At 51.0% G+C, this 24,057-nt stretch overlaps 2 protein-coding genes across 2 annotated transcripts; both read right to left on the bottom strand.

Annotated features, from left to right (window-relative positions):
• Nucleotides 1-6,330: 6,330 nt before the first annotated feature.
• On the bottom strand, nt 6,331-8,406 carry LOC310933038 (serine protease 27-like; the record flags this gene model as incomplete). The annotated part of the gene is made up of 5 exons (XM_083896460.1): nt 8,382-8,406; nt 8,088-8,259; nt 7,641-7,894; nt 7,455-7,552; nt 6,331-6,756 (listed from the first exon to the last, which is right to left on the bottom strand). Exons 2-5 carry the CDS (start codon nt 8,177-8,179, stop codon nt 6,331-6,333), a joined length of 870 nt encoding a protein of 289 aa, XP_083752586.1. The 5' UTR covers nt 8,180-8,259; nt 8,382-8,406.
• Nucleotides 8,407-12,096: 3,690 nt separating this feature from the next.
• LOC310933039 (chymotrypsin-like protease CTRL-1) lies at nt 12,097-23,202 on the bottom strand (the record flags this gene model as incomplete). Its single annotated transcript, XM_083896461.1, has 6 exons — nt 12,097-12,312; nt 12,422-12,570; nt 13,477-13,745; nt 13,832-13,982; nt 14,080-14,100; nt 23,139-23,202. Coding segments are annotated over 6 exons (870 nt in total), but the record flags the coding sequence as incomplete, so codon positions are not given.
• Between the last annotated feature and the right edge of the window lie 855 nt (nt 23,203-24,057).

A 24,057-nucleotide genomic window follows, 5' to 3' on the forward strand; every position in this document is an offset into this window, starting at 1 on the left:
AACGTCCAACATCAGCGTCTGACGTCATCGACGCTCACGTCCAACATCAGCGTCTGACGTCATCGACGCTCACGTCCAACATCAGCGTCTGACGTCATCGACGCCAACGTCCAACATCAGCGTCTGACGTCATCGACGCCAACGTCCAACATCAGCGTCTGACGTCATCGACGCTCACGTCCAACATCAGCGTCTGAAGTCATCGACGCCAACGTCCAACATCAGCCTCTGACTTCATCGACGCCAACGTCCAACATCAGCGTCTGACGTCATCGACGCCAACGTCCAACATCAGCGTCTGACGTCATCGACGCTCACGTCCAACATCAGCGTCTGACGTCATCGACGCCAACGTCCAACATCAGCGTCTGACGTCATCGACGCCAACGTCCAACATCAGCGTCTGACGTCATCGACGCTCACGTCCAACATCAGCGTCTGACGTCATCGACGCTCACGTCCAACATCAGCGTCTGACGTCATCGACGCCAACGTCCAACATCAGCGTCTGACGTCATCGACACCAACGTCCAACATCAGCGTCTGACGTCATCGACGACAACGTCCAACATCAGCGTCTGACGTCATCGACGCTCACGTCCAACATCAGCGTCTGACGTCATCGACGCCAACGTCCAACATCAGCGTCTGACGTCATCGACGCTAACGTCCAACATCAGCGTCTGACGTCATCGACGCCAACGTCCAACATCAGCGTCTGACGTCATCGACGACAACGTCCAACGTCATCGACGCCAACGTCCAACATCAGCGTCTGACGTCATCGACGACAACGTCCGACGTCATCGACGCCAACGTCCAACATCAGCGTCTGACGTCATCGACGCCAACGTCCAACATCAGCCTCTGACTTCATCGACACCAACGTCCAACATCAGCGTCTGACGTCATCGACGACAACGTCCAACATCAGCGTCTGACGTCATCGACACCAACGTCCAACATCAGCGTCTGACGTCATCGACGCCAACGTCCAACATCAGCGTCTGACGTCATCGACGCTCACGTCCAACATCAGCGTCTGACGTCATCGACGCCAACGTCCAACATCAGCGTCTGACGTCATCGACGCCAACGTCCAACATCAGCGTCTGACGTCATCGACGCTCACGTCCAACATCAGCGTCTGAAGTCATCGACGCCAACGTCCAACATCAGCCTCTGACTTCATCGACGCCAACGTCCAACATCAGCGTCTGACGTCATCGACGCCAACGTCCAACATCAGCGTCTGAAGTCATCGACGCCAACGTCCAACATCAGCGTCTGACATCATCGACGCCAACGTCCAACATCAGCATCTGACGTCATCGACGCCAACGTCCAACATCAGCGTCTGACGTCATCGACGACAACGTCCAACATCAGCCTCTGACTTCATCGACGCCAACGTCCAACATCAGCGTCTGACGTCATCGACGCCAACGTCCAACATCAGCGTCTGACGTCATCGACGCTCACGTCCAACATCAGCGTCTGACGTCATCGACGCTAATGTCCAACATCAGCGTCTGAAGTCATCGACGCCAACGTCCAACATCAGCGTCCGACTTCATCGAACGCCAACGTCCAACATCAGCGTCTGACGTCATCGACGACAACGTCCAACATCAGCCTCTGACTTCATCGACGCCAACGTCCAACATCAGCGTCTGATGTCATCGACGCTAACATCCAACATCAGCGTCTGACGTCATCGACGACAACGTCCAACATCAGCGTCTGACGTCATCGACGCTCACGTCCAACATCAGCGTCTGAAGTCATCGACGCCAACGTCCAACATCAGCGTCTGACGTCATCGACGCTAACGTCCAACATCAGCGTCTGAAGTCATCGACGCCAACGTCCAACATCAGCGTCTGACGTCATCGACGCCAACGTCCAACATCAGCGTCTGACGTCATCGACCACAACGTCCAACATCAGCGTCTGACGTCATCGACGCTAATGTCCAACATCAGCGTCTGAAGTCATCGACGCCAACGTCCAACATCAGCGTCCGACTTCATCGAACGCCAACGTCCAACATCAACCCCAATGTCCAACATCAGCGTCTGATGTCATCGACGCTAACATCCAACATCAGCGTCTGACGTCATCGACGACAACGTCCAACATCAGCGTCTGACGTCATCGACGCTCACGTCCAACATCAGCGTCTGAAGTCATCGACGCCAACGTCCAACATCAGCGTCTGACGTCATCGACGCTAACGTCCAACATCAGCGTCTGAAGTCATCGACGCCAACGTCCAACATCAGCGTCTGACGTCATCGACGCCAACGTCCAACATCAGCGTCTGACGTCATCTACGCCAACGTCCAACATCAGCGTCTGAAGTCATCGACGCCAACGTCCAACATCAGCGTCTGACGTCATCGACGCCAACGTCCAACATCAGCGTCTGACGTCATCGACCACAACGTCCAACATCAGCGTCTGACATCATCGACGCCAACGTCCAACATCAGCGTCTGACGTCATCGACGACAATGTCCAACATCAGCGTCTGACGTCATCGACGACAACGTCCAACATCAGCCTCTGACTTCATCGACGCCAACGTCCAACATCAGCGTCTGACGTCATCGACGCCAACGTCCAACATCAGCGTCTGACGTCATCGACGCTCACGTCCAACATCAGCGTCTGACGTCATCGACGCTAACGTCCAACATCAGCGTCTGACGTCATCGACCACAACGTCCAACATCAGCGTCTGACATCATCGACGCCAACGTCCAACATCAGCGTCTGACGTCATCGACGACAACGTCCAACATCAGCGTCTGACGTCATCGACGACAACGTCCAACATCAGCCTCTGACTTCATCGACGCCAACGTCCAACATCAGCGTCTGACGTCATCGACGCCAACGTCCAACATCAGCGTCTGACGTCATCGACGCTCACATCCAACATCAGCGTCTGACGTCATCTACGCTAACGTCCAACATCAGCGTCTGAAGTCATCGACGCCAACGTCCAACATCAGCGTCTGACGTCATCGACGCCAACGTCCAACATCAGCGTCTGACGTCATCGACCACAACGTCCAACATCAGCGTCTGACATCATCGACGCCAACGTCCAACATCAGCGTCTGACGTCATCGACGACAATGTCCAACATCAGTGTCTGACGTCATCGACGACAACGTCCAACATCAGCCTCTGACTTCATCGACGCCAACGTCCAACATCAGCGTCTGACGTCATCGACGCCAACGTCCAACATCAGCGTCTGACGTCATCGACGCTCACGTCCAACATCAGCGTCTGACGTCATCGACGCTAACGTCCAACATCAGCGTCTGAAGTCATCGACGCCAACGTCCAACATCAGCGTCCGACTTCATCGAACGCCAACGTCCAACATCAACCCCAATGTCCAACATCAGCGTCTGATGTCATCGACGCTAACATCCAACATTATAAGACGAGATCATTTCCTCGTCTGTCTCAACATTTACTCAGGTATTTCAGGTTTGTCTTAGATAATGACATAACGCTTTAAAATAGCATGACCTTCATAACTGCTGCTTTGTTTTCACTTTGGATCTGAGTTGATGAACATTATCCAACATTATTATGTGCAGCACTTCCTCCTCAGGAACAAACTGGTCGAACAACATCAGAGAACAAACCACGAGCAGCAGAGTGATTTCATACAGAAACTCAGTGTGTGTGTGTGTGTGTGTGTGTGTGTGTGTGTACATATAATTAAAGTCAGTCGTTCTTTACATGAATGTAATGGACGCAGCTGAATGCAAAAGAACAAAAGAAAAAGTGACTTGTGTCATAAAATCTCTGTCAGTTTAAGTTTACGATGTTTTAAGAACATGTTTCACGTCTTTATCTCACTGTGAAACAGACTTTTGTAAACCACTCACTCTCCTGCACCAAACCCCATTGAGACAATCAGTGATTCTGACTTCCTATCATGTTGCAAGCCTCCCCCGGGGGAGTGGCGGCTTCACCCAGAGGTGGTGCTCTATATCTGGGACGTCTTCGGCAGGGCAGAGTGGGATCTCTTTGCCACAGAGGAGTTGACCCATTTCCCCCTCTGGTTCTCCTTGACAGAGGAGACCAGTCCTCTGGCCAGGATGCTCTTGACCACCATTGGGCAGAGAGTCTTCTCTATGCCTTTCCACCGATGCCTCTGATCCCTCAAATACTGCTATTGGTGGCCCCCTTCTGGGTGTCTGCTAAGACTGCCCTTCTCCTTGCCATCACTTTAGCAAAGCGTGTTGGGGAGCTACATGCTCTCTCCATGAGCGACTCATGTCTGAAGTGGAGCTCTGATGGCACAGTGTGTCACTCTGTGGCCGAATATGTCCTTCCTTCCTAAGGTTCTGTCATCGTTGAACCTCAATCGACCTATCCACCTGGCACAGCTCTCTCCAAACAGCGACCCTCGCACTGGGTTGTGGATGTTATCACCCAGGCGTATAAACACAGTGGTCGCCCCCTGCCATCCGGGGTGAGGTGCCACGCTACTAGCTACCCGTGTACACAGCGGAGTGAATAGATGGTAGTCGTAGTGCACAATGACTTCCACTGTTTAACACATAACAATAACGTGAGATATATGTCTTGGATAATGGACTCTAACCTGAAACTAATCAAACTGTTAAAAACAGAATGGACTGAAATTGAAAATGTTGGGACGACATTTAGTTAAGCAGGGGAGAGTGTGGCATACCCCTTGTACTATGTAGTTACATGTTTTGGCCAAGAGATGGCACTATGAGACCACTGAATAACAGTTGCACGTTAGTTAAGAACAGTAATCAAAGAAAGTTAGAAAGTAGTTGCTGCGAGAGAAGAAAGGAAGCAGTCGCATTTGTGAAGTGAGCAGTCATAGTTTGCAAAAGACTGAATAAATGTGAAAATCTTTCCCATCACGCTGTTGAGAGTGATATTTCTTCAAGTGTGCAACACATACGCAACTTTCCTTGTTGATCCACTGCTGCCTCCATCACTGAGTTCAAATGTCCGATTTTGTGAATTCGGCTTTTAAAATATTTATTTTAGACTTTCTTCAGTGACACAAAGTGACCACACGAGGCAGCAGTAGACCAGCAGCTCCTGTCTTCCTGTGAGCTAAAATCACTGATTTTCATCCGTGTCTGAACGTCGTCTCCTGTATCAACACAGAAGAAAAATATTGTCTTTCCATTAACGTAAGGTACGTCTGTTTGTCACGTGACTGTCAATCACACGTCTGTCAATAACGTGACTGTCAATCACACGTCTGTCAATAACGTGACTGTCAATCACACGTCTGTCAATCACGTGGCTGTCAATCACGTGGCCGTCTCCAAACTATGGACGTGATTGAATGGTATTATTGGTTTTTAACTCACAATTTAAAATGTTTTTTTCAAGAGTCACACGAGAAGAGAAATCAAAGATGACTCGACCCCGACGTTCACGCCTTTGTTTTCTTTTCCAAACCAGAACAGCAGCTCTGTCTTTGTGATTTACAGAAGAGAATTCACACGTTTTATATCATGGTGGACAGACGACGGCCGAGCACCTGTCAATCAATAATACGTTATGTTACCAAAACCATGTCATTTTGGCAGTAGGTGGCGCTGTTCTTTTTGTGAAAGAAATTTCTCTGGAGTCATCGTTGTGAGTAAATCAAGTCTTTACTTCATGCATGAAGGAGAGACTCTGTCACCAAGATGGTCTAAATGTTCTCTGCCTTTGCTTCAGAGAGCTCAAACATATATACAGTCACATCAAAGCATCTTACAAACACCATAAAACATCCAAGTTACAACAAGACAACACACTTTGTTTATGACCCACAGATGCTATCATGTGCACCTCGTGATGACCCCTGGGTTACAATCCCATCATTTGTTCACAGCTTGAGTGTTGGTTAATTGTTATCTTTGAACATACAGAAAACCTTACACTAAAAACTCCCCCACGGGAACAGGAAAAAAATGTATTTCCCACAGTTTATGTCCAGATCATTTTATGGATTTATTTAGATATTTTAAATTTTCAGTTTTCAACTGGACATTTTTTGTCCATGAGGACAAATGTGTGTTAGCCTGCTTTGTTCACCTCGTAACGGCCGTGCTTTAATGTTTGAGTCAAACACAGAAGAGTCTCGCTCCAAAAATCTTAATCTCATAGATAATCATCATCATCATCATCATCATCATCTCCAGAAGGTCTGCAAAAACCAACCCACACCTGGTGGTCACTGATGGCTATTACACCTCCCGTCGTTTACATTCATCTGTGTCAGTCACTTCATGTAAAACTACCCATGAACAGGTTTGTTCATGAGGACAGAAGGAGACACAGTGAGAGGACGAGGACATGGAAGAGGAAGAAGGAGCAGGGGTGAGGGAGAGCGCCCCCACTGGTGGTGTCAGGAGCAGCCGTGCTGGTGGTGCTGTTGGTGCTGTTGGTGCTGTTGGTGCTGTTGGTGTCAGGAGCAGCCGTGCTGGTGGTGCTGGTGGTGCTGATGGTGCTGTTGGTGCTGATGGTGCTGATGGTGCTGTTGGTGCTGTTGGTGCTGTTGGTGGAGGCTGGAGACAAGAGCGCCCCCAGAGTCTTAGACAAGAAGCTGCTGTATTTGGTGAGTGAGGAGAAGACTTTCACGTTGGTCGCTCGTGTTCTTCTCCTGGAGTTGTTTTCAGACGATAAAACCGCCGCCTGGAACCAGGAGCCGTCCTTACACATCAGTGGACCGCCAGAATCTCCCTGAACACACAGGAGCCACGGAAATGACCAACACTTCTTCATTCTGTTTCTCTTTTAAAGGCCCGTGAGTCAAATGAAGCTCAATCATTTTTCTTTTGACAGAAACTGAAGAACTCACGACACACAAACACGGCAACAACAGACTCACACATTTTTCCAAGCTATCGTTCTGCACACGTATGTTTCGCTTGTTTACCCACAATGCCCTTCACTGCAGTCCGCTTCCTGAATTTGGTTCACGTTTGATGCTCGTCAGAGTTCGGTTGCACATTCACACGTCCACAAACTAACCGGACTGACCGAGCAAACGAATTAGGGTTTGATTCAGAAGGAGCTGCTGTGAAAGAATGAACCCTGAAGGTGAAGTTTATGTCATTTGACCTCGTCTGACCCTCGACATGGACATCCTCGGGTCAGGGGTCCACATGTGGCCCACGAGTTACTGAAATGTAAAGATTTGAACTTTACTGGGCATAAACAAAGCAATCAGAGATGACAGATTCAGACTTCACCTCATTCATGCAACAAGCCTCTGGCGGCCTCTGTTGGTCATCGTGGCAAGTGCAAGTGTGGAAGCATAAAAATCAATATGTGACTAAACACAGTTTTAAAGCCGAGTTAAAAACTGTCCTCCTCTGATTCTCAGCTCGTGTCACTATCTCACACAACCACACTTTAAAAAACATCCCATAATTCACCTGCTCCAGAGTGAAGTCTTGCGTACAGATGCTGTCGGTCGTTGACGCGTTGCCACAATCCACCACTGACGTCTGGATCTCCTGCAGAACTTGTTCCTCTGAGGTTGGAGAATAAGAATGAACGTGTGAATGGTGTCATGTTTCATCTAAAGACCATGCAGAGGGCGTGTCTTCACGTGGACTCACCTCCTCCTCGCCCGGAGCTCCAGCCGGCGGCAAAGCACGCCGAGCCCACGCCAAACGTCTGTCCGATTCTCAGGCAGATGGGCTGGATGTAGTCGGACAGAGTGGGCGGAGCTTCCAGGTGCAGCACTGCGATGTTATCGCCAGTCTGGTTGCTCATGGTGATGTTGGTCACCTTCGTTATCACCTCAAAGGGGTTGGACCCGTTCTGTTGGAGACGACCGAGGACGACGGTCCACTGAGACACTGTGGGTGAGCTGAGACACAGAGGGACAACATGACGAGGACTGAGGACAAGTCAATCGGTTTCATGACTCTCCACTGCCCCCTACTGTCTGCTCAGCCTTGCAAGATTATGGCTTTCGGTGCGGGGGTTGGCTTTTCTTGCATGGACGTGGACAGGAGAGGAGAAAAAGATCTCTGTCCATGACGTCTGTCCAGGTGTCTCACCTTGAGAAACAGCTGGCGTCACTCAGCACAGCGTCCACAGCCACCAGTGTCCCACCACACACATGTGTTCCATTCTTCTGAAGACTCGCCATCCACGGCCACTCGCCGGCTGTCGACACCGACTCTCCGTTCGCGATACGAGGATTCTTCGGGGCTTGGCCACAAACCACAGCTGCAGAGACGAGCGACAGGTGTTTTATAAGGTTCATAAACCTGAGACCATGACGTCATCATCGCCATCATATCTCAGTTAATACTGACTTTGTACAAAATAATGAATTATTAAAAACTCACGCTGGGCTGTGGTGGTTGGAGGGGGAGTGGTGGTGGTGGTGGGAGGGGGAGTGGTGGTGGTGGTTGGAGGGGGAGTGGTGATGGTGGTGGGAGGGGGAGTGGTGGTGGTGGTTGGAGGGGGAGTTGTGGTGGTTGTTGGATGGGGAGTGGTGGTGGTGGTGGTGGGAGGGGGAGTGGTGGTGGTGGTGGGAGGGGGAGTGGTGGTGGTGGTTGGAGGGGGAGTGGTGGTGGTGGTTGGAGGGGGAGTGGTGGTGGTTGTTGGATGGGGAGTGGTGGTGGTGGTGGTGGGAGGGGGAGTGGTGGTGGTGGTTGGAGGGGGAGTGGTGGTGGTGGTTGGAGGGGGAGTGGTGGTGGTTGGAGGGGGAGTGGTGGTGGTGGTTGGAGGGGGAGTGGTGGTGGTGGTGGAAGGGGGAGTGGTGGTGGTGGTTGGAGGGGGAGTGGTGGTGGTGGTGGGAGGGGTAGTGGTGGTGGTGGTTGGAGGGGGAGTGGTGGTGGTGGTTGGAGGGGGAGTGGTGGTGGTTGTTGGATGGGGAGTGGTGGTGGTGGTGGTGGGAGGGGGAGTGGTGGTGGTGGTTGGAGGGGGAGTGGTGGTGGTGGTGGGAGGGGGAGGGGTGGTGGGTGTTGGAGGGGGAGTGGTGGTGGTGGTGGGAGGGGGAGTGTTGGTGGTGGTGGGAGGGGGAGTGGTGGTGGTGGTTGGAGGGGGAGTGGTGGTGGTGGTGGGAGGGGGAGTGGTGGTGTTGGTGGGAGGGGGAGTTGTGGTGGTTGTTGGATGGGGAGTGGTGGTGGGAGGGGGAGTGGTGGTGGTGGTTGGAGGGGGAGTGGTGGTGGTGGTGGGAGGGGGAGTGGTGGTGGTTGTTGGATGGGGAGTGGTGGTGGTGGTGGTGGGAGGGGGAGTGGTGGTGGTGGTTGGAGGGGGAGTGGTGGTGGTGGTGGGAGGGGGAGGGGTGGTGGGTGTTGGAGGGGGAGTGGTGGTGGTGGTGGGAGGGGGAGTGTTGGTGGTGGTGGGAGGGGGAGTGGTGGTGGTGGTTGGAGGGGGAGTGGTGGTGGGAGGGGGAGTGGTGGTGTTGGTGGGAGGGGGAGTGGTGGTGGTGATTGGAGGGGGAGTGGTGGTTGGAGGGGGAGTGGTGGTGGTGGTGGGAGGGGGAGTGGTGGTGGTGGTTGGAGGGGGAGTGGTGGTGGTGGTTGGAGGGGGAGTGGTGGTGGTGGTGGTGGGAGGGGGAGTGGTGGTGGTGGTTGGAGGGGGAGTGGTGGTGGGAGGGGGAGTGGTGGTGGTGGTTGGAGGGGGAGTGGTGGTGGTGGTGGGAGGGGGAGTGGTGGTGGTGGTGGTGGGAGGGGGAGTGGTGGTGGTGGTGGGAGGGGGAGTGGTGGTGGTGGTTGGAGGGGGAGTGGTGGTGGTGGTTGGAGGGGGAGTGGTGGTGGTTGTTGGATGGGGAGTGGTGGTGGTGGTGGTGGGAGGGGGAGTGGTGGTGGTGGTTGGAGGGGGAGTGGTGGTGGTGGTTGGAGGGGGAGTGGTGGTGGTTGGAGGGGGAGTGGTGGTGGTGGTTGGAGGGGGAGTGGTGGTGGTGGTGGAAGGGGGAGTGGTGGTGGTGGTTGGAGGGGGAGTGGTGGTGGTGGTGGGAGGGGTAGTGGTGGTGGTGGTTGGAGGGGGAGTGGTGGTGGTGGTTGGAGGGGGAGTGGTGGTGGTTGTTGGATGGGGAGTGGTGGTGGTGGTGGTGGGAGGGGGAGTGGTGGTGGTGGTTGGAGGGGGAGTGGTGGTGGTGGTGGGAGGGGGAGGGGTGGTGGGTGTTGGAGGGGGAGTGGTGGTGGTGGTGGGAGGGGGAGTGTTGGTGGTGGTGGGAGGGGGAGTGGTGGTGGTGGTTGGAGGGGGAGTGGTGGTGGTGGTGGGAGGGGGAGTGGTGGTGTTGGTGGGAGGGGGAGTTGTGGTGGTTGTTGGATGGGGAGTGGTGGTGGGAGGGGGAGTGGTGGTGGTGGTTGGAGGGGGAGTGGTGGTGGTGGTGGGAGGGGGAGTGGTGGTGGTTGTTGGATGGGGAGTGGTGGTGGTGGTGGTGGGAGGGGGAGTGGTGGTGGTGGTTGGAGGGGGAGTGGTGGTGGTGGTGGGAGGGGGAGGGGTGGTGGGTGTTGGAGGGGGAGTGGTGGTGGTGGTGGGAGGGGGAGTGTTGGTGGTGGTGGGAGGGGGAGTGGTGGTGGTGGTTGGAGGGGGAGTGGTGGTGGGAGGGGGAGTGGTGGTGTTGGTGGGAGGGGGAGTGGTGGTGGTGATTGGAGGGGGAGTGGTGGTTGGAGGGGGAGTGGTGGTGGTGGTGGGAGGGGGAGTGGTGGTGGTGGTTGGAGGGGGAGTGGTGGTGGTGGTTGGAGGGGGAGTGGTGGTGGTGGTGGTGGGAGGGGGAGTGGTGGTGGTGGTTGGAGGGGGAGTGGTGGTGGGAGGGGGAGTGGTGGTGGTGGTTGGAGGGGGAGTGGTGGTGGTGGTGGGAGGGGGAGTGGTGGTGGTGGTGGTGGGAGGGGGAGTGGTGGTGGTTGTTGGAGGGGGAGTGGTGGTGGGAGGGGGAGTGGTGGTGGTGGTTGGAGGGGGAGTGGTGGTGGTGTTGGGAGGGGGAGTGGTGGTGGTGGTGGTTGGAGGGGGAGTGGTGGTGGGAGGGGGAGTGGTGGTGGTGGTGGTGGTGGTTGGAGGGGGAGTGGTGGTGGTGGTTGGAGGGGAAGTGGTGGTGGGAGGGGGAGTGGTGGTGGTGGTGGTGGTTGGAGGGGGAGTGGTGGTGGTGGTGGGAGGGGGAGTGTTGGTGGTGGTTGGAGGGGGAGTGGTGGTGGTGGTGGTTGGAGGGGGAGTGGTGGTGGTGGTGGGAGGGGGAGTGGTGGTGGTGGTTGGAGGGGGAGTGGTGGTGGTGGTGGTTGGAGGGGGAGTGGTGGTGGTGGTGGGAGGGGGAGTGTTGGTGGTGGTGGGAGGGGGAGTGGTGGTGGTGGTTGGAGGGGGAGTGGTGGTGGTGGTGGGAGGGGGAGTGGTGGTGGTGGTGGGAGGGGGAGTGGTGGTGGTGGTTGGAGGGGGAGTGGTGGTGGTGGGAGGGGGAGTGGTGGTGGTGGTGGGAGGGGGAGTGGTGGTGGTGGTTGTAGGGGGAGTGGTGGTGGGAGGGGGAGTGGTGGTGGTGGTGGTGGTGGTGGTTGGAGGGGGAGTGGTGGTGGTGGTGGGAGGGGGAGTGGTGGTGGTGGTGGTTGGAGGGGGAGTGGTGGTGGTGGTTGGAGGGGGAGTGGTGGTGGTGGTGGGAGGGGGAGTGGTGGTGGTGGTGGTTGGAGGGGGAGTGGTGGTGGTGTTGGGAGGGGGAGTGGTGGTGGTGGTGGTTGGAGGGGGAGTGGTGGTGGGAGGGGGAGTGGTGGTGGTGGTTGGAGGGGGAGTGGTGGTGGGAGGGGGAGTGGTGGTGGTGGTTGGAGGGGGAGTGGTGGTGGTGGTTGGAGGGGGAGTGGTGGTGGTGGTGGGAGGGGGAGTGGTGGTGGTGGTTGGAGGGGGAGTGGTGGTGGTGGTGGGAGGGGGAGTGGTGGTGGTGGTTGTAGGGGGAGTGGTGGTGGGAGGGGGAGTGGTGGTGGTGGTGGGAGGGGGAGTGGTGGTGGTGGTTGGAGGGGGAGTGGTGGTGGTGGTTGGAGGGGGAGTTGTGGTGGTGGTGGGAGGGGGAGTGGTGATGGTGGTTGGAGGGGGACTGGTGGTGGTGGTGGGAGGAGCTGGCAGACCTGAGCAGTTGACTGACAGGTCGCTGTCAGTCCCAGTGGAAGTGAAAGAGACGAAACCTGGCTGGTCGGTGGTGATCTGAGCCTCGATCCAGGCTTGATAGCGGGACGCTCTGGCGTAGACTGCTGGGAAATTAGGTTCAGCGCAACCTCTTCCAAAACTCACCACTCCTGCCAGGATCCATTGCTCGCCCTGTTTGCTCACCATTGGACCACCTGAATCTCCCTAGAAGAAGAAGAAGAAGAAGATGAAGAAGAAGATGAAGAACAACTCAGGCGATAGAATCTTCACAGGAAGTTACATCTGACACAAAAGCAGGAGATGAAATGAGCACCTGACAGGAATCCTTCCCTCCAGCTCGTAATCCGGCACAGATCATGTTGTCAGTGATGCCAATGATGTTTTTATAATCACAGGAACACTGTCTGTTCCCCACCACTGACACCTCCACCTCCATCAGGTTTCCTGGAGAAGGAAGAGGCACTAAAGAGACACAGAAGAGTCAGATCATCAGTTTGTCAGTTTAAATGAACAGAGTCATGTGACGTCTGTAGCTCTGTAGCAGCTCTGTGGTTGTTATTTATCCAGCTTCTTTCTTTCAGGATTAAACACAACTCCACGTAACACAAATAAACTTGATAATGCTGAGGCAGCAAAGCGCAGTAGTGTGCTGGTAACAGAACTGAAAGAACCTCGCGTAACAGTCCACTGAGCTAAGCTCTTGTTTTTGTCGTTGTTAGCTTTCCACGGACAGAGAGAAAACTGAATAGATCAGAATTACTGTCAACAAACATCAAATCGACTGCTTCTCTTTTTATATCAAAACTGTTCTAAAGCATTAAAGTGATGCTCTGAAGCCAGCACTGACCAGTTGTTGTCCATTTTTTAAGTGATGGCATTGATGGGTGGGATGGGCCATTTATTGGGGGGGAAATAGCAGAAATGTGACGAGACTCGGGTTCACAACCCAGTCTGGCTAAGACTGAGGGTTGGCAGGTGGTCCTCGGATTCTCCTGCTGCTGCTCCAGGGACGCTAACGCTGTAGTTTGTAAACTACATTTGTAAATGTCCATTCTGAAGATATAAAAATATAGCCTAGCTTGCGCTTGGAAATCTATGAGCTTTTTTTTTTACTTGTGGCGAGAATACGCACTGACAACATAATGTAAGACGTGTGATGGGTTCAAGGACAACTGTTGCACAACTGTTCATTTTGGTTTCAGTGTCAGTGGTGTTTTTTCCGAGTTTTGGGTTGTTTTGAACACGTCATAGACTGAAAATAATAGAAACGTCTTCAGGTTCTCCAGGTTCTCCTGGTTCTCCAGGTTCCTCCTGTGCTGAGGATAATTGTTGACTCACACAAACGATGGAGGTCACACTACGACTCACCTCCAAATGCGATGTTTCCCCAGCCGGTGACCCAGGAGCTGGTGCCGTTGTGGAAGCTGCTGCCTGAAGCAGCCAGGCAGACGGGGAGGATGTTGTTGTTGAAGGTAACAGGTGAGGAGAGCTTCAGGAGCGCGACGTCATTGTTAAAGGGGGACGAGTTGTAGTTGGGATGATTGATGACCTGGATCACGATCCGACTCACTTCGTTAGTGTTGGTTCCCTCTAGTGTCTGACGGCCCAGAGACACCACCGTGCCATTGGTGATCTCACTGCAGAGTTAGAGGAGAAACCTTTAGAGATTTTTCAGTGTCCATATCTGTTGGTGATCACCAGTGTTGGTTTGGTCACTTCTTACCAGTGAGCTGCTGTCAGAACCCACTCACTGTTGATGAGCGATCCTCCACAGCGGTGACTCCCCCTTTGAAGGCTGACCTGCCAGGGCCAGCTGCCCTCGATGGCCGCCTCACCTCCAACGATCCTGGTGTTGAGTGAAGCTCTGCCACACACTGACAGGACAGAGGCTCAGGGTGAGCGACACACCCACGTTTACACTTTACAGTATGACGTGATATATGACATGTGATAGAGACTGGAACCACTTACCACTGAGCTGTGCACGGCACTCTGAAAAACAAGAACAAAGAAAAACATGTGAAGGACAATCCCAACTTTTTCAGCCAATCCCAGCAGACATATGTTTAACCCATTAAGGCCTGAAGAGCCTGGAAAAACTTCCTCTAAAACAAACCTGAGAGTCAATGGCGACTAAATGACTGATTTCTCAGCCTCTGCAGCAGATATAGGAACACAATTAAAAAAGTATTTGAGAGCTTACACTTGTGGCTTTCCTGTGAAATTTAGTTTATGTTGATACAAAAATGTAAAATTAAAGTGAATAACTATTTTCAATTAAAAAACAGTAGGAAAATAAAGTCATATCAACGTGTGTCAGGGCCTTGATTTAGTCCTGATGGAGTGTGAAGAACAAGAACAGCATGTAATGACTGTAACAGTCTGCTTCACATGTGACGGTGATGATGCTGCTGTGGCATCTGCAGGTAAATCCACTGTCAGCCCTGGTGCGCGGTCGTAAACACTCCGTCGATTACGGTGGTATTTATCGTCGTCTTCAAACATAATTATGTCTTAACCATAAATCCCGGTCCCAAAGTTATCAGCGATGACGTCATCGAAGACGAAAGTCCTCAAAATCACTGCCTTCAGAAATCTCTCCACTGTCAAAGTCTTCCATGTTTGTGAGAAGTCATTTCAAAACAATGTCGCGAGGAACCCTGATACACCCGAAAATTGACGCATCTGCTTTACTGGCGTCTATGAGAGAATAAAACGCGCAGCTGCTTTCCCGGCGTCAATGGGTTAAAGGCTACCTGAAGAAGTCAGGTAGCCTTTAACCCTTTAAGGTGTGTGTGCACTGTAAAAAATGTCCGTAGACTTTACAGTTAAAAACTGTCAAACCACCCCTCCTTGAACTGGCACCTTATCGTGGTGGAGGGGTTTGAGTATCCGTATGATCCAGGAGCTACGTTGTCCGGGGCTTAATGCCCCTGGTAGGGTCTCCCAAGGCAAACAGGTCCTAGGTGACGGATCAGACGAAGAGCAGTTCACTAAACCCCTTATGAGAAAATGCTACAACAAGACGAGTACGTCGCCCGGACTGGCGTTACCGGGGCCCCATCCTGGAGCCAGGCCCGGGAGGGGGGCTCGCAGGCGAGCGCCTGGTGGCCGGGTCTTTGCCCACGAGACCCAGCCGGGCTCAGCCCGAAAGAGCGACGTGGGCGCCCTTTCAAGTGGGCCCACCACCCACATGAAGGGCCATAAGGGGCCGGTGCAATGTGATATGGGTGGCAGTCGTGGGCGGGGGCCCCGACGGCCCAATCGCGGGACAACAATCCTAGCTATGGGGACATGGAATGTCACCTCGCTGGGGGGGAAGGAGCCTGAACTTGTGCGGGAGGTGGAGCGATACCGACTAGAAATAGTCGGGCTCACCTCCACGCACAGTCTGGGCTCTGGAACCCAACTCCTTGAGAGAGGCTGGACTCTCTACTACTCTGGAGTTGCCCAAGGTGAGAGGCGGCGGGCTGGTGTGGGCTTGCTTATAGCTCCCCAGCTCAGCCGCCATGTGTTGGAGTTCTCCCCGCAGAGCGAAAGGGTCGCGTCCCTCCGCCTTCGGGTGGGGGGTAGGTCTCTCACTGTTGTTTCGGCTTACGGGCCGAACAGCAGTGCGGAGTACCCGGCCTTTTTGGAGTCCCTGGAAGGCGTACTGGAAAGTGCTCCAACCGGGGACTCCGTAGTTCTGTTGGGAGACTTCAATGCTCACGTGGGTAATGACAGTGTGACCTGGAGGGGCGTGATTGGGAGGAATGGCCTCCCCGATCTGAACCCGAGTGGTGTTTTGTTATTGGACTTCTGTGCTAGTCATGGTTTGTCCATAACAAACACCATGTTCAAGCATAAGGGTGTCCATCAGTGCACGTGGCACCAGGACACCCTAGGCCGGAGGTCAATGATCAACTTTGTGGTCGTGTCATCTGGCCTCCGACCGCATGTCTTGGACACTCGGGTGAAGAGAGGGGCTGAGCTGAGCATTGTGGACGCGGCTGTTCGAAGCTGCGGTCGTAAGGTCTCCGGTGCCTGTCGTGGCGACAATCCCCAAACCCGGTGGTGGACGCCAGAAGTAAGGGATGCTGTCAAGCTGAAGAAGGAGTCCTATCGAGCCTGGTTGGTTCGAGGGACTCCTGAGGCAGCTGACAGGTACCGACAGACCAAGCGGACGGCGGCCCGAGCAGTCGCAGAAGCAAAAACTCGGGTCTGGGAAAAGTTCGGGGAGGCCATGGAGGAGGACTACCGGTCGGCCTCGAAGAGATTCTGGCAAACTGTCCGGCGCCTCAGGAGGGGGAAGCAGTACTCCGCCAACACTGTCTACAGTGGGGGTGGGGAGCTGTTGATCTCGACTGGGGACATCGTTGGGCGGTGGAAGGAATACTTCGAGGATCTCCTCAATCCCACTGACACGCATTCCCCAGAGGAAGCAGAGGCTGGGGACTCAGGGGTCGACTCATCCATTACCCAAGCTGAAGTCACTGAGGTGGTTAGGAAGCTGCCCAGTGGCAAGGCACCGGGAGTGGATGAGATCCGACCTGAGTACCTTAAGTCTCTGGATGCTGTAGGGCTGTCCTGGTTGACACGTCTCTGCAGCATTGCGTGGCGGTTGGGGACAGTGCCTCTGGAATGGCAGACCGGGGTGGTGGTCCCTCTTTTTAAAAAGGGGGATCGGAGGGTGTGTTCCAACTATCGGGGGATCACACTCCTCAGCCTCCCGGGGAAAGTCTATTCCAGGGTACTGGAGAGGAGAGTTCGGCCGATAGTCGAACCTCGGATTCAAGAGGAACAATGCGGCTTTCGTCCTGGCCGTGGAACACTGGACCAGCTCTATACCCTTCGCAGGGTGCTCGAGGGTTCATGGGAGTTTGCTCAACCAGTCCACATGTGTTTTGTGGACTTGGAGAAGGCTTTCGACCGTGTCCCTCGTGGCATTCTGTGGGGGGTGCTCCGGGAGTATGGGGTCGGGGGCCCTTTGCTAAGGGCCGTGCAGTCCCTGTACGACCGGAGCAGGAGCTTGGTTCGCATCGCCGGCAGTAAGTCAGACTTGTTCCCAGTGCATGTCGGACTCCGGCAGGGCTGCCCTTTGTCACCGGTTCTGTTCATTATTTTTATGGACAGAATTTCTAGGCACAGCCGGGGGCCGGAAGGGGTCCAGTTCGGGAGCGGTTGGATTCCATCGCTGCTCTTTGCAGATGATGTGGTCTTGATGGCTCCTACGAACCAGGAACTCCAGAATGCGCTGGGGCGGTTTGCAGCCGAGTGTGAAGCGGCGGGGATGAGAATTAGCACCTCTAAGTCCGAGGCCATGGTTCTCGACCGGAAAAAGGTGGCTTGCTCCCTCCGGGTCAGTGGAGAGATCCTGCCTCAGGTGGAGGAGTTTAAGTATCTTGGGGTCTTGTTCACGAGTGAGGGAAGGATGGAGCGTGAGATTGACAGGCGGATCGGTGCAGCAGCCGCAGTAATGCGGTCGTTGTATCGGTCCGTTGTGGTGAAGAAGGAGCTGAGCCGAAAGGCAAAGCTCTCGATTTACCGGTCAATCTACGTTCCTACCCTCACCTATGGTCATGAGCTTTGGGTTATGACCGAAAGAACAAGATCCCGGATACAAGCGGCTGAAATGAGTTTTCTCCGCAGGGTGGCGGAGCGCTCCCTTAGAGATAGGGTGAGGAGCTCTGTCACCCGGGAGGAGCTCGGAGTAGAGCCGCTGCTCCTCCACATCGAGAGGAGCCAGCTGAGGTGGCTCGGGCATCTGAATCGGATGCCCCCTGGACGCCTCCCTCGGGAGGTGTTCCGGGCATGTCCCACCGGGAGGAGACCCAGAGGAAGACCCAGGACACGCTGGAGTGACTACGTCACCCGGCTGGCCTGGGAACGCCTTGGGGTCCCCCCGGAAGAGCTGGAGGAAGTGTCCTGCGAGAGGGAGGTCTGGGCGTCCCTTCTCAGACTGCTGCCCCCGCGACCCGGCCCCGGATAAGCGGTGGAAAATGGATGGATGGATGGACTGTCAAACCATGACAGAAAAAGACCGTAAACTTACAAAGACTATAATACAGTTTTTGTAACAGTGAATTACCGTAAATATATGTATTTCCCAAAACAGTCATTTTTGCATATTTTTTCCTGTAAAAATTACATTTAGTGCAATATCCTTATCCTTATTTAATATCCTTATTTAATAGCTCAGCCTTGTTTCCTTACACTATAAATACCATGTGCATACTGTGTATATTCTGCAGACCGGTTGTAATGTACATTCTATTTTTAAACCTATTTTTATAGTCAGTGTTAATATCTTTATATATTGTACTTTATAGATTCTATTTCTTTTTGGTAATGCATGTTTATTATTTATTATTTATTATCCTTATCCTTACTGTCTTGCTGCTGTAACACTGTAAATTTCCCCACTGCGGGACGAATAAAGGACTTCTTATCTTATCTTAAATAATCTTGCACTGTAGTAATTATGGAAATATACCGTCATATTTTTAAGAGCCAAAACTGTATCTTTTGCAGGGTTTTTTTTGTAAAAAATGTTTTTTTATTACTGTTAAACTTATTAACCATTGTGTTAATTACGCAAAACCTTTACTTATACAGTACTTTTACGTTAAATATATGGCAAGGCATAGTTATTTATATGGTAGAATATGGAAAAATTCTCCAACCTTTACCGTGATAGAAGAAACAATTTTACCGTATTATAGTAGGGAGGTTAAGGCCAAAAAATAGGCCTTTGACTTCAAGTCATGATGCAAAGGTCCCCTTTGGTATGGAAGTACATTAGGACCATACAAATAAATGTATCCTAAGACACAAGTGAGATCACACTTTGTATCGGAAATAAACACGTTTTTTCAAAAATGGCCGCTAATACGCCGAAAATACTCTTGAGCCCATATCTTTGCTTCTGTTATAGCTACAATGACAAATTTGGTGTCAAAGTGTACATTTTGGGGGTCAAGGAATCTAATAAAATAGGTTTCAAGTTTAAGAAACCAACATTTATCCCCTTATTATGACAATTGGGGGTAAAAATGCACATTTCACATTGTGTCATCGAACTGTCATCAAAGTGACTTTATTTATCTTTTCCTTCAAAAACATTAATGTTGTATTTAAGCAGTGCAGCTACTTCTGTACATTACATTTGTCCTAAGTAGCATGAGATTTTGACCAGTCAGGAGTAGCTTATGCATCAGTTCCTGCGACAACACATCCCATCTGTGACAGCTGTTCAAGGTCTGAGGTGAAAGGTTAACACTTTGAGGGACACATGATTTACCCATTGAATAGAAAAATGTGTTTAATGTTATATAACTAATAACTAGCTAACTAGTTAGCTTGGGTAAGGGTTACCCTACAGATGGAAAAAACATTAGATCCCTCTTCATCATTCAAGCTGCGAAACAATCCTGAAAGATTGCAGTCGTGTAACAAAGAAGCTGTCGACAACATCCAGGAGCTGAAGACATGAGGGGATCTGCCTGAGTTTATAGTGGACATTATAGTAGGGAGGTTAAGTGACTTTTGACTTCAAGTCATGATGCAAATGTCCCCTTTGGCATGGAAGTACCTTAGGGCCATAGAAATAAATTAGAAATTTATATCTAAAATACGCAATATCTTTTTCAAAATGGTCTCCGACCGTACTTGAGATGCCCATAGCTTTGCTTCTATTATAGCTAAAATAACACATTTGGTGTGAAAGTGTAAATTTTTGGGGTCAATGAATCCAATAAAATAGGTTCCAAGACTAAAAATATATTATATATTCTATATAATATATAATAATACTATTCTCCTTACCATGACAATTGGAGGTAAAATATACATTTTTTTATAAAAAAAAAAAACGCATGCCAAAAATACATTCCATTTACAACACTAAGATGATTCCCTATATGTCTGTACCACTGTGGGAACATGAGCCATGACATCCACAGAGAGACATGCAAGGCTGCCTCTGCATGCAACATTTGCATAGCTCCATGTACTGATCATAATCTTCATGAGCACATAGAGAGTAGCTCCAGACACCTGATGCACGTATCGGGTTCTGCAAATGTGGTTAACACTAGGGATGCACCGATTGATCGGCTGGTGACCAGAATTGGCCAATTTTCACGTGACCGGCCATGAACGGCGACCGGGCCGGTCAGACAGAGATATGGCGGTCAAATGCACGTGCACACCACATGATCAACAGCACGCCTCAACAGCAACACACGTTAAGACATGAGCTGGTGCAGGTGGAGAGGAGGAGATAGCAAGTTAACTCAGAGAGTCGACAGAAAGAGAAGTTAAAATCGGTATCGGCAGGTCAAACTCCCTGAATAACCGGAAATTGCAATTGGCCCAAAAACTGACAATAGGTGCATCCCTAGTTAACACAAATCGAGATGCCACTTTAAGTAAGAGCTGTGGTTCACCCGCTGCCATCCAGTCAGTCACCAGACACACTCCACAGCATCTTCTCTGTATGCATTGGCCCCAATGTTACCAGAAAGGAATCCTCGCCAAGCTCTGTCTGGGGAAACTTCCACTAAAGTTACTTGGCCAGTGTGAGGAGTGGTTGATAAGGTACCATTACTGGTGTCTGACCTGGATTAAGGTAGCTGATTGTTTGTCTGAGTACTTTTATTGCATGCCAAGCAAGGGGCTGAAGTAGCCTCTGTGATGCTAGCATAATATGCAGCCCATGAGATCCATTCTCCGGATTGAAGGTTCTCTTTCACGAGAAGGTTTCTGACTCTCTCTAACCACTAACCTCTCTCTAACCTTCTTCAATCACACTGATGAGAGGACGGGAGGCTGGATGAGGATGACTGTTGGTATTCAGGGCAGGAACATACAAAACCTCATCAGGTGGCAGTGACACATCCAGATCCATTGTTGTTTAGTGAGGTGGCAAGGATTTCACAAGCTTCTTCCCCATTTCAGCTGGATCTAGGATGTCAGTCAGATTCTCAGTCTGTTGACTGTCTAAAGAGAAGTGCTGTTGAATGATGCTGATGCATGTACCATGGAGGGCTAATGTTGCTATTTTTGATGATGGGCTGTGGTCAATGTTATCAAAACCACTATTGATAACCTTGACTGCCTGTGGTGGGACCACAACACCAATCTGCTCCAGTGACTGATCACCGAATTCGCTAACTCTATGCTGAATGTTTTCAAGCGGTCATATGACACACATCCTCTTTAATGCATGGTCTCCACCAGATATCTACTACCACTTTGCTGGTGTAGTTTCATTGCCAGATATAGCGAAGCTGGTTTCTGAGCTGCATCTTGCAGAGTTGAATATTATTTGCTGCCCAATGGAAGTTGCATCCTGGGATTTCTCAGGTCCAGGAGATGGCTGATCAATACCTGATCCATCAAGAAGCATGTGTAAGAATGATCTCAGCATGGGAGGGATAGAATCAGCTTCACATGAAGTTGGGAAGGAACCTGTAAAAGCATGATTCATGGGGAGATACTCTTGCCGAAAGATTTTGGCTGCTTGGAAGATGATGGAGACATCAGTAGATGTGTTATTTTTCATGTCAACAACAGCTCTGCTCAGGTCATCATCAAATACAAGGGACCAGACACAATTAATTTGGACTGATCTGATGTCAGGAATCAGGCGTTCAATATCCTCCCGAAGGCATGTGGTGTTGCATTTAATGTTTATAAATCCGAGATTAGCAATATGCTCGTCATTGAAGGCTGTCGAGTCACACATCACCAGTGATTCCCCTGAGCAACGATAGTCCTCGACATATTCAAGCAACTCATTGAGGATAAACAATCAGCTTGAATCATCAGCTGAACTGCATCCTGACTACCACCACTAATATCCACTATAAACTCAGGCAGATCCCCTCATGTCTTCAGCTCCTGGATGTTGTCGACAGCTTCTTTGTTACACGACTGCAATCTTTCAGGATTGTTTCACAGCTTGAATGATGAAGAGGGATCTAATGTTTTTTCCATCTGTAGGGTAACCCTTACCCAAGCTAACTAGTTAGCTAGTTATTAGTTATATAACATTAAACACATTTTTCTATTCAATGGGTAAATCATGTGTCCCTCAAAGTGTTAACCTTTCACCTCAGACCTTGAACAGCTGTCACAGATGGGATGTGTTGTCGCAGGAACTGATGCATAAGCTACTCCTGACTGGTCAAAATCTCATGCTACTTAGAACAAATGTAATGTACAGAAGTAGCTGCACTGCTTAAATACAACATTAATGTTTTTGAAGGAAAATATAAATAAAGTCACTTTGATGACACAGTTTGATGACACAATGTGAAATGTGCGTTTTTACCACCAATTGTCATAATAAGGGGATAAATGTTGGTTTCTTAAACTTGAAACCTATTTTATTAGATTCCTTGACCCCCAAAATGTACATTTTGACACCAAATTTGTCATTGTAGCTATAACAGAAGCAAAGATATGGGCTCAAGAGTATTTTCGACACATTGGCGGCCATTTTTGAAAAAACGTGTTTATTTCCGATACAAAGTGTGATCTCACTTGTGTCTTAGGATACATTTATTTGTATGGTCCTAATGTACTTCCATACCAAAGGGGACCTTTGCATCATGACTTTAAGTCAAAAGTCACTTAACCTCCCTACTATTATGGTAAAAAACTGGCAACCATAGCTGCCAGTTTTTTACCGTTTAAAATAAGTGGGTTTTTTTTGTTGTTTTTAATGAATAAAGTGGTATTTTATGTTAGTACAGGCTGTTTATTTCACATTACACATTATTTCATGGAGAAATGCTTTACTTATACAATATTGTCACGTTAAATATATGGAAAAAACACACAAAAAAAGGTGTGTATATGGTAGAATATTGAAAAAAATCAACAACCGTATTTACCGTAACATCAGCAGTAGTTCTATCCTTTTACCGTAATGTAAGAAAAGGTTCAACCGTGTTTATTACGGTAGAATTCTGGCAACCACAGCTGCCAGTTTTTTACCGTAAAAACAGTGTGTGTGTGTGTGTGTGTGTGTGTTCAGTCCTTACCTGGTGTCGTCAGCAGAGTGAACAGAGTGGTCACACACACCACTGTGGCTGTGGAGAGAGTCATGGCTGAAAGTGTGAAGCGTCTGATCTGACTCATTAATAACCTTCACCTCTCTCTCTCTCTCTCTCTCTCTCTCTCTCTCTCTCTCTCTCTCTCTCTCTCTCTCTCACAACACAACACAACACAACACAACACAACACAACAACAAACACACCTCTCTCTACCTGTCATTCACCTGTCAGCACACGCCCACCATCTGTCAGTCAAACAGCTGCTGCTGATGCTGGAGAAGTTATTAAGTGTGAGTGTGAATGAGCTCATGATACATGGTGCAGCACTGACTGAGCTGTGAGCGCCCCCTGTGTCCACCATCTACGTCAGTTTAAGTCCACGACATCTGAAGAACACGTTCACGTCTTTATCTTCACTGTAAGACGGAATTTAACAACAGGAAACTGATGTTTGTAAACCACTCACTCTCCCACACCAAAGCCCATAGAGAAAACCAGTGATTTTAGCTCGTCCAACATCAGCGTCCGACTTCATCGACACTAACGTCCAACATCAGCGTCTGACGTCATCGACGCTCACGTCCAACATCAGCGTCTGACGTCATCGACGCTCACGTCCAACATCAGCGTCTGACGTCATCGACACCAACGTCCAACATCAGCGTCTGACATCATCGACGACAACGTCCAACATCAGCGTCTGACGTCATCGACGCCAACGTCCAACATCAGCGTCTGACGTCATCGACGCTCACGTCCAACATCAGCGTCTGACGTCATCGACACCAACGTCCAACATCAGCGTCTGACGTCATCGACGACAACGTCCAACATCAGCGTCTGACGTCATCGACGCTCACGTCCAACATCAGCGTCTGACGTCATCGACGCCAGCGTCCAACATCAG

Source organism: Microchirus variegatus (assembly GCF_963457635.1).
Source record: "Microchirus variegatus genome assembly, chromosome: 10".
In the NCBI taxonomy this organism is placed as follows: Eukaryota; Metazoa; Chordata; class Actinopteri; order Pleuronectiformes; family Soleidae; genus Microchirus; species Microchirus variegatus.